The sequence below is a fragment of the Castor canadensis genome, chromosome 8 (genome assembly GCF_047511655.1).
Source record: "Castor canadensis chromosome 8, mCasCan1.hap1v2, whole genome shotgun sequence".
NCBI lineage: Eukaryota > Metazoa > Chordata > Mammalia > Rodentia > Castoridae > Castor > Castor canadensis.
In genome coordinates, this window is record NC_133393.1 from 152383758 (window position 1) to 152394699 (window position 10942).

The window sequence follows — 10942 nt, forward strand, 5'->3', positions numbered from 1 at the left end:
GTACCCTGAGCAGGCACCCAGATGAGTCTCAGCTGGTCACGGCTGCTGTGTGCTAAGGGCTCCTCAGGTGCTGCTTGCTCCTCCTGACACGCTATATGGTGTGTGTCCCCGTATTCCCAACCCCACCTTTTTGTTTTTTGAGAGGGTTTCACTATGTAGCCCAGTCTGGCCTTGAAATCATGACTTCCTGCCTCAATCTAAGGAGCGCTGGTACTACAGGCCTGTGCCAGCACGCCTGGCTCTTGTAATGTGCTTAATTGATGCAAATGTTCACACATTAGACCTCTCCCTAAGAGCCCAAAAGCCTATACTGAGTATCTTTTCACCCTGTAGTTCTCTTACCAGCATCCCAGACTGCTGCCCTCTGGTTAGACAGTGTTTTTAGAATCATTTATAAGCATGTGATTCATACTGCTATATTTACCTAATTTTTAAAAGGATAGTGTTTAAACCTATACTGGCCTGAACAGATTCTGTTGTCCAGCCTCCTCAGGCTCTAGACCAGCCCTTCCCTCAATGAAAAATACACACACAAAATACCTAATTTCCTGACACAGCCTATCCAGGCAGTGGGATTTAGAGGTGAGAAATGGGTTGGCCACATTATAATGGGAGAGGCTCAGCAGTGAGAAAGAGGAGAGAACACAGTACAGAGAGAAGGAGAGAGTCAAGTCTAGTCTTCATTGCGGGGTAGGGTATATTACCATATGTTCCGTATGTTACCAGCTAATGACTGGTATAGAGGGAAAAGTTCAAAACACAATCTGGGTATGGGGGTATAGCTTCAGTGGCAGAACCCATACTTTGCATGTGCAAGACCTTGGGATTGATCTCCAGCATTAAAACCATAAATATGTAAAAAAAAAAAAAAGAAATCTGATTAATGGGGAAAGAACAATATTTTCAACAGAGTTGTGAAACTAGCTGTCCACATGCAAAAGAATGAAGGTGTACCCAACACCATAAACAAAAATTAACTCAAAATGGATCAAAACCATAAATGTAAGACCTAAAACTATAACATCAGAAGAAAAAAACCAGGGTAAATTGGGTTTGACAATGATTCCTTGGGTATGTCATCAAAGGCACAGTAACAAAAGAAAAATAGACTAACTGGACTTCATGAAAATTTTAAAATTTTGTGCATTAAAACACAAACAAAATAAAAGGCAGAATCCCACAAAACAGGAGGAAATACTTGCAAATCTTATCTGTGAAAGGGATTAATATCCAGAAAATATATACAACTCCTAAAACTCAACAGCCTGTTGTGATGGCACACATTTATAATCTGGCCAATTGGGCAAGACCCTGTCTCAAAAACACCCAAAAACTTACACATTAAAAAAAAAAAACCTTAACAACAAAACCCAAATAACCTGATTAAAAAATGGGCAAGTGGCAGGGCATGGTGGCTCAAACCTATAATCCTAGCTACTTGGGAGGCAGAGATTGGGGATCATGGTCAAGGCCAGCTCAGACAAAAAGCTTATGAGACTCCATCTCAACCAATGGCTGGGCCCAGTGGTGTACGCCTATCATCCCAGCTACTGCGGAAGCATAAACAGGATGATCATGGTCCAGGCCAGCCTAGGCATAAAGCGTTGGTTATTCTCAAAAATAACCAACATAGTAATAGCTCAACGGCTCAAGTGGTAGAGTGCCTGCAAAGCAGGCACCAGGCCCAGAGTTCAAACCCCAGTACTGCCAAAAAAAAAGTAAAAAACCTGAATAGACATTCATCAAAGAAGATACACAGACAGCCAATAAGCACATGAAAGATGTTCCAGATCAATAATCACTAGGAAACTGCAAATCAAAACTGCAACGAGATACTGCCTCACACTTATTAGGATGGCTACTATAAAGAGAGAGGGGAAGGGAAGGAGGGAGGGAGTGAGGAAGGAAAGGGCTTGGGGTGTAGCTTAATGGTAGAGTGCTGGCCTTGGGTTCCATCTGCACAAAAAAAAAAAAAAAAAAAAAAAAAGAGGAGGAGAAGGAGGAGGATGACAAGTGCTGGTGAGCATGCTGATGAGAATGTAAAATGGTACAGCCACTGTGAAAAACAGTGTAATAGTTCCTCTTCTGGGTACTGGCCCAAAGAAATCCAGAACACTTTCAAAGTGAAAATTATAACCCATATTCAAAGCAACAGTATTCACAATAGCTAAAACATAGATGCAAGCCAAGTGTGTATAGGAGGCAGAGATCAGGAAGCTTGTGGTTTGAAGCCAGCCTGGGCAAGTAGTTCGTGAGACCCTATCTCAAAAAAACCCATCACAAAAAGAGGGCTGGTGGAGTGGCTCAAGGTGGAGGCCTTGAGTTCAAACCCCAGTGCTGCAAAAAAAAAAATAAAAAACAAAAAGAGAGACAATAGTCAATATCATAGATAGAGAAAGTAGGATGATAGTTGCCAGGGAGAATTACAAAGAGTTATGGAAAAGGAAGGTACTAATGGTCTTATAACATCATGAATATATTTAATAACACTGCACTATATACTTAAAAGGGTTAAGAAGATAAATTGGACATGTACTTTATCACAATAAGAAAAACTGGAGTAAATAAATAAACTTACCTTGGCAACTAAATTGCTCAGCATTTACAAAAGAGATAGGATAGTATAGTGTACTCTACTTCAGAGGCAGAGATCAGGAAGATTATGGCCAGCCCAAGCAAAAAGTTCATGAGCTCTCATGTCAACAAATCAAAGCTAGACATGTTGGTGTGTCCTGTCACTCCAGCTATGTGGAAGCATAAATAGGAAGATCACGGTACAGGCTGGCCCAGACACAAATGCAAGACATTATTCAACAAATAACAAAAACAAATGAGCAGAGGACACAGCTCAAGTTGTAAGAGCACCTGCATAGCAAGCCAAGGCCCTTAGTTCAAAATCCCAGTACCGCCAAAAAAAAAAAAAGTGGGACCAGAGTCTAAGACAAAAGAAAAGAAGAGAATGACAGATTGACAGATATTCTGAAGTGAGGTGGAATACACAAAATAACTCCCTTTTCTTAATAATTACCCACAGAGTTATATGGCTATAAATATTTAGCCCACTGTGCCTTTATAAATTGATTTCTGAAAAAATTATGGTAAGAAACTTTTAAAAAAAATTTATCAAAAAAGAAAATTAGGTTGTAATTATTACAATACAGTTTTCATGCAATAATGGGAATATTTCTTTATAATCAATTTTATCCTTTAGGGACAAAAGCTTCTTTATGGTAATCATGTTATATCAATATTCCTTAAGTCATAATGTAAAATGAACTAGTTTGCTACTCTTCCAGATAGCCTGCCTAGTTGGCTCCTGCCCTGGAAAAAGAAGTGTTGGGAAAAAGAAAAAGGAGCTGGCTGGAGAAGGCAGCACTGGAGCTCTGAGTTGGCGCTACTTGAAGGACCTGCAGAAGGTGCTCCAGCAAGGGCTCCAGGTGCCTGACATGCTTGGCCTCCCAGCCCTGAGTCTGACGGGGGATCCTTTGATTATTTATTAAATATTTAACTTCACAGAAAGGCCCTTCTGCCTCCCACTGTGGGGCTGTCCGTCCAGAGGGGCACCTCTCTCTATAGAGGCCAGGAGCAACAGCACGAGAAGTGAAAGGTTACTCACAGAGAGCAGGCACAGTTCAAGCCTCAGATACAGAAGCCCTTCCTAGTGCACACACTGGAAATTAACAATAACACTTCCATGAGAGTCACTCACTCAGACCCTTTTAGGGTCCTTGGGAACTGAAGCTGAAGGATGTTGGGAAAGACACCCTGATGCGAGGAGGGCTCCTACCCCTGACACATGAATGTGAGGGTCTCACTCATCTGAAGCCCCTTCTCCCCTGAGGACACACTTTGTATCGCTAACCTATTAGAGGATGGTAAAGGGAAAGGAAAAATTGCCTCAAACTCTCCATTCTGACTTTGCCCTCGACGTTACTGCTCCTGCCTCCCAAGATCTCTACTGACGGAACAGACAGAAAATGACTCACTTTCCCAGTTTACTTAATGATGTAAGCTGTAAACCTGTACTCATAATTAACTTGTCATATTTCACCTGATGTCAAATCAAACACAGTGAACAAAGGGGAAGGATGGGTATGTAACAGTGAGGGAAGACTGACTTACCGAATAAAACTCAGGTGGACACCAAGTGACCTGTGTGACCCAGAGCAGTCGATGCAGAGAAACACCCCATAGGTTATGCTTGCCCAGCTGGGGTTTTTGGCAGCACAATCAAAGCACACCTGTAAGAAAAACAGTAGATTCAGTTAATAATGAACTTACATGAGCAGGTGAGTCATCTGACAGGAACAGCATGACTGGCTTGGAAGTCATGTAAGCCTCACACTCTTAACGTTGGTTGTTAGAAAACAGCTCACCTAGGCTTCTTAAAATTCTCAAGTTTCAATTTTTATGGTAATATGTTATGTATAAATATGTTAATTATAAGTCATTGGCATAATTAGGTGAATACATTGTATTATGACATATTATGTCTGTACTATAACATAGTGCATTATGGGTAGGGAAGAGAACTTAGATCTGAAGTATCTCAAACATTACTTATCCTTGATGCCTCAGTGGGGATCCTACAGTCACATAAATGAATGCTGGCCAGAGATACTGTCCTGCTAGGATCAGTCTAGCCCTTACCATGGCCTGGGCATTGGCTGTCTGCCACATGGTAGGTTTGTGTGTTTCCTCTCCACAGCCAGAGGAGGAGGGTGTACTAGAAGATGGCCCCAATGATCCCCACCTCCTGGTGTTCATACCCTGTGTAATCTCTGCCTTTACTGTACCAAGGTGGTCTGTGTGGCCAATAGAACATAGCAAATGTGGTGCTACGTCACTTTGGAGGTTAGGTTATAAAAGATACTGTGCTTCCTCTTGCTCTATGAGGTCTCTAGCTATGGGTGAAGCTAGTTATCATATCTCAAGGACACACAGACAGCCCCGTGGAGAGCCTCAAGTGAAAGGACGGGGGTGAGGCCCTCGTTCAACTGCAGCGGGGAGGAGAGACCCACCCACACACTTGAGGGAGGGACAGCTCAGGTGACTACAGACTCACAACAGACACTGGGGCAGGCCCAGCCAGCTAAGCCACTCTCACTCCTGACCCTCAGAACCTGAGTGGAGAGCATCACAGCACGCTGCTCTAAGATGCTCAGTATGGGGGTAATTTGATACATAGAACAGATAACTAACACGCAGTGATGTTCCTCTATGAAAACGCTGGGTTCTTCTCTCCCTCTGCCCTTCCACACTGCTGGGTCACTTTGAGAACTCTTAACACACATCTCATAAGAAGGAATGTGTTCTCTGTTCACTACTGGCACTGAGAGCTCCTATGGGCCCTTCCCCTGTCACCTCGCTTTTTTTTTCCTCCACTAGCACACAGCCTGTTCAGGCTCCATAAGTAAGTATTTACTGGATGGATCTGGATATTTTTTAACAAGAAAAATGCTTTTGACTCATAATAATCACTCAGTAAAATTTGTTAATCAAGTAAACAACATTCAGAACTTAAAGCCAAGGACTGGGTTTAATGGCACATGGCTGTGATCCCAGCTACTCAGGAGGCAGAGACTGAGAGCACTGTAGTTCAAGGCCAATTCCAGGCAAAAAGTTAGTGAAACCCCATCTCAACTAGCAAGTCAGGCATGGTGGTTCACATCTGCAATCCCAGCTACACAGGAGGGACAGGTAGGAAGATCAGGGTCCAAGGTGAGCCCTGAGAAAAACTTGAGGCCTTATCTGAAAAATAATTAAAGCAATAAAGGGCTGGATATGTGGCTCAAGAGGTAGAGCTTATACCCAGCAAGTGTAAGGCCCCAAGTTCAAACCCAACACCACCAAAAGAAAGAAAAAGAAAAACTTCAGGCTAGTTTCAAAATCATCACTAGCCCCTTCAATATTAACACTGAGTTAAATATCCATCACTGATAACTAGAACAAAAAAGTGCCTTAAGGGCTGGTGGAGTGGCTCAAATGGCAGAGTGTCTGCCTCAAAAGCATTAGGCCTTGAGTTCAAACCCCAGTACTGACAAAAAAAAAAAAAAAAAGTGCTTTAAAATACAGTTGCTGGTCGTGGATTTATTACGTTTAGTTAATTAAAGTCTGAATGACAACTGTAAAAATTGCACAAACAGGAGAATTATCTTTATTTTTTTTTTCAGATAAAAACACATATTTTAGACGCATTTTACAAGGCACAGCCACCGAGATGAAGGTGCACCCATCAGGAAAGACCTGGCTTCCAGCCTTCTGAGGGCCGTGCAAGAGAGAAAGTATGAGTGACTTTCTAAAGCCTGGACCCAGGACAATCACACGGATCATCATAAAGAGCAGGGTGGAGTGGCAACAGGCGTGGAAAGGGCCACCAACCATTCCTGTTCACCGCCTGCCTGCTATGTGCCCGACACTGTGACAGGTGCTGAGGAACAAAGGAGTAGATGGCATCAGGGATTCCACTAGTACAAACTAAGCTCTACTCCCTGCTAGGCCAAGTGCTAGTCTTTCAAGAGCTCACTGAGCAGTGGGAGAGACGGACACAGACTTTAAAAGGCACTGTGGTGACAGATGTTAGAGTAAGGAGCCTCCTCTGTGGGACACCAAGCAGCGTGGCTGGCTGCAGTGACGCCTCACTCGCTCACTCACCTGACACTCATGTGCACTTACTATTCATTACTGTCCCTGGCACATACAAATGGTCACAGGAAGGTGGTTCAGGACAAGTCTGCCCCCATGGCATCCACAGTCTTGTGAGCAAGACAATCAGTCACAGTATTGTATCTTAGCAAGTAAGAATGAGGTGCAGAAGGTTTTCTAAACACGGTCAAAAGGCACTTGGGATCTCAAGACCAGGGTTTAAAGGATTGGCCAAAGACTATGTAGGGCATGGCCCTGTAGAGGTGACAGCAGAGATTTAGTATGCACAGTCCAGAACAGGCAAGCTTGAGAATCACTTTTGAGGCAGTCACAAGGCTGGCTACAAGAAGACAACAGTGACTGGCCTTAGTGGTACACAGTCATCCCGCTTACTTAACAGGCTGAAGCAAGAGGATCACAAGTTCAAGACCAGCCCAGGCAACTTAGTGAGACCCTCTCTTAAAAAATAAAAAGAGGTGGGTAGATAAAGTCAGGGGTGCAATGCTTGCCTAGCCTATACAAGGCCTCAGGCTCAATCCCCAGAGCCAAAAAAAAGGAAAGGGTACTTGGGGTAGAGCTCAAGTGGTGGAGCACCTGCCTCGCAAGCAAAGGCTCTGAATTCAAAACCCAACTACTGAGCTGGGGGTGTGGCTCAAGTAGTAGAGCGCCCACCTAGCAAGCACAGGCTCCTGAGTTTAAACCTCAGTACCACGAAAAACAAAATAAAATAAAACCCAAGTACAGCCAAAAAAAAAAAGAGGAAAGTAGCCAACCTACCAACAAAGCCAAGGAACTGCTAGAACGTAGCTGCAGGGAGACAATGGCTGTGTCTGTCTTGTTCACTTGGGTTTAGCACTAAGGTTAGCACAAAGTAGGCACTCACTAATAGGCCAAACACAGTGGTAGAGCAGTTTGTAGGGTGGGAACTGGGTATGGAGGAGGTCCAAGGCAAATAGAAACACAGATCTGGCTCTCACAATGCACCTTGATTCCTGTGTGGGGCAAGTGACTACACACTTGAAAATGATACTGCACTGTGTTTTGTTTTGTTTTTTTTCATTGTTTTGATATGTGATCCCAGACCAAAGTCCAGGTTTTCTAAGCAGAATATCAGTTCTTACGGAGATGAAGAATAAATAGCTTTCAACTGACAGCCTGTCTGACCTAAGTATGAGAATTATTATAGCAATACTAATAGTGAGTGCTGAGTGTTATGTCTTCATAACAACGTAAGAGTGTACTACACCATCATTCTATCAGCGTTAGCCTGTTGAGCACATGTGTAATCTTTGCAGTCTCACTGGCTCCTCTTTAGGACTTGTGATGTGTTTAGTGCTTTTCAAACAAGGTTACAGCATTCCCATGTACTGCATTTCACAAAAATAGGTCGTGAGTGTTCATTCCATTTTACAGAAAAGTAACGCATTAGTTAAGTATCACACCTGGGAGCCAGACCCCAGGCAGTCAGCATCCACACTCATGCTGCACCCTTCACCACCCTGACTTCCATAGCAGAAAACGGCACCACACAGCCCTTCAAATGTTCTTTGTCTACTCCACCTCAGGCTCCCTAGGTGCCTAAAGGCAGGCACCATGTCTTTTTCTCCATCAGTGTACACCCTTGTGCTTTACAAAGGCGCAGCACAGTGTAGATGCTGAGCGAAGAACGGGAACAATCTAGGGAAAACTAAGCAACAGAATCATAACAGAGAAGGATTTCACAAGGCAGATAACTGACCCTATTAAAGCCTGTGGGCCAGGATAAGTCGTCATCCTGTGTAAGGGGAAGGAACTGGATCCCACATTGTAAAAGTAAAGCAAGTTGTTTTTCTTGACCTTTTCTGACTTGTGTATCTTAGAGCGCTTTTACAACTTGATTTTTCAGGTACTTATTGTCGTCCCAGTCTTCAAGGTCATTGAAACTAGTTTTCCTCTTGGTTCAGGTAATGGCTTCAAGCCAATGATCAAGAAGTACAGCAAGTTACTGTGAAATAGTACAGAGAATATTTTTGCACATTGCTTTTTAAATCATATTACAGAATATAAAATATCCACAGGTATGCTTGTCATGAAAAAAATAACAAAAATAGTTGACAATTATGGAAGATGAGTATTTTAAAGTTCTTTCTTGGACCATCTCATCTAATCCTCACAATAATCCTTTGAGTTAGATCTGGCTCATGCCCCCATTTTCAGGTGATAAAATAAGGCACAAGTGGCCAAGTAACCTGCCTCAGGGTGACATAGCTAGAAAGTAATGGAATCGGGACAATCACGTTAATTTACAAACAAGCCCACACAAATCCCTCAGAAGTGTCTATTGGTATAATGATGCCCACTTTTTATTTAAGAAGACACCAACCCTTCGATGAATTTAACAAAGAAAATACATGCTGATGTGGTACTGAGATAAACCAGATGGAATACAGTTTCCGCTTTGCTAAATGCAGATTCAGTCTTGTGCAGGAACAAAAGAATCACTCTATAAACAGATCTAAATTTCAAAATCAAGAAGCCAGGTGCAGTGGCTAATGCCTGTAATCCCACCTACTCAGGAGGCCAAGCCAGGCAAAAAGTTAGCAAAACCCTATCTCAATAAACCAGACATCTGGGCATGTGCTTGTAGTCCCAGCTTCTCAGGAGGCTGTAGGTAGGAGGATCAACGTCCAAGGCCAATCTGGGAAAAAACAGGAGACCCTACCTGAAAAATACATAAAGCAAAAAGGGCTGGAAGTGTGGTTCAAGAGGTAGAGCTCCTGCCTAGCAAGTGCAAGGTCTCAAGTTCAAATACCAGTATTTGCTAAATGCAGATTCAGTATAAAAAAAAAAATTCAAGAATAAAGAAATGGGCACTGGAGACTTCCTAAAGACTTTCTCCTGCACCTTTCTGACATCCATCAAACATCAGCCTGATTTTCCTTCCTCACTTCTCTTGGGCTGTAAGGGAAGACCTTATTTTTACATAAAACATCTGAATTTTGTAAAACTCAGGAACTTTGTATGCTACCCCATTAGGGATCATTAACAGATGTTCGTTCCCTTTGGAGGTGACAGGGGTGACCAGAAAACTCCTGTTCCAGAAAGGGTGGACAGAATCCATAGTTGTACTCTCCAGGTTCCACTCCACCTCACCAAGGTGTTACTATATAGTCCCATACATCATCACAACACCTCCAGCCAGATGCTAGAAGTTACAGGGAAAAATAGACCCCGGAAACAGACAGACAGACAGACACACACACACACACACACAGAGGAAAATCTCAGTCTCCAAAGACAGCCCGAGGGAGGAAAGAGAAAAGGGGATGCGGTGGCGGGCTTCCTTAGGAACAGAAAAAGCCAAAAGCCACAGGAGAGACCACTTAGCAGCTTTATTGAACCTGAGGCTGCCTCCAAGGGACAAAGGGAACCAACCAGGGTCCAAAAGGTCTCCCACCCTGAGGCTCTTGAGCAGCGAGGTCCACGGTGGGGAGAGGCGCTTTGCCCGCACCCAACGTTACCAGCTGGAGTTCTGACCACAGACCACAGCTTCCCCGCCCCCCAACCCCGCGCCGGGTCCCGGTGGCCCCCCACCTGCAGAGCCCGGGCGTATGCTCCCAGCCCCTCTCAGGACCCCCAGAGTCTCGCCCCCAGCCTCCCCAGGCACTGACAACGTGTTCACTCCCTGCCCGGCTGCACTGCTCCCCAGCCAGGTGTCAGGTAGCCCTGGTGCTCTGGCTTCCCGGCCCGACCTAGGTGCCGGCCCCAGGCCTTCTGTCTGAGCCCCCGATGCTCTGGTCTCGCGCGCACAGGAACCCCTAGATGTTCGACCCCCGGCTGTCGCTCAAAGCCCCCAGGTGCTCCGACCTCGCGCTCTGAGGACCCCCGGGTGCGCTGCCCGCCCCGCCCCGGGCGCGCGCCCCCTCTTCCGCCCTTCCATTGCGTCGTAGGATGGGGAGCGGCGCGCCATCCGGACCCGGACAAGGCCCAGACGCCGCGGCCCCACAGTGCGACGTGTCACTGGCCGGGCGGCTCCTCCTCCCACGGCCGCGGCCACTGGCGCCCGCCGGGGCCTCCCGCGGGATCCAGCGGGACCGGGCAGGCCCGAACATCCCTGGCGGTCGTTACCTTGTTAGTGGGCACCGAGCGAAGGCGCTTAAAGATGGTCAGGATGTCCTGCTTGCTGGGGTCCCCCATGGTTGCCAGAAAACCAAGGCTCCGCGGGCCCCGCCAACCGGGTACGGCCGAGGAAGAGCGGTTGCCGCCTCCAGGAGACCTTGGGAGGCCGATGGGGCGGAGCTGCGCGTGACGACAGGCT

General features: G+C 45.4%; 1 protein-coding gene across 8 annotated transcripts in view; it reads right to left on the bottom strand.

Moving 5' to 3' along the window:
* The window catches only part of Arfgap3 (ARF GTPase activating protein 3), a 97114-nt gene extending 86172 nt beyond the window's left edge, over nt 1-10942 (bottom strand). For 5 of the 8 annotated variants that reach the window (XR_012451024.1, XR_012451022.1, XR_012451023.1 and 2 more), the window contains exons 1-2: nt 10753-10942; nt 4123-4241 (exon numbers count right to left, since the gene is read on the bottom strand). Coding sequence is in view for 5 of the 8 variants with exons in the window: in XM_074084613.1 (XP_073940714.1) it covers nt 4123-4241; nt 10753-10821 (188 nt within the window). In the remaining 3 variants the exon portion in view is untranslated. The remainder of the gene's footprint in view (nt 1-4122; nt 4242-10752) is intronic. The other 3 variants (XM_020174198.2, XM_074084615.1, XM_020174199.2) reach the window with 2 other exon arrangements.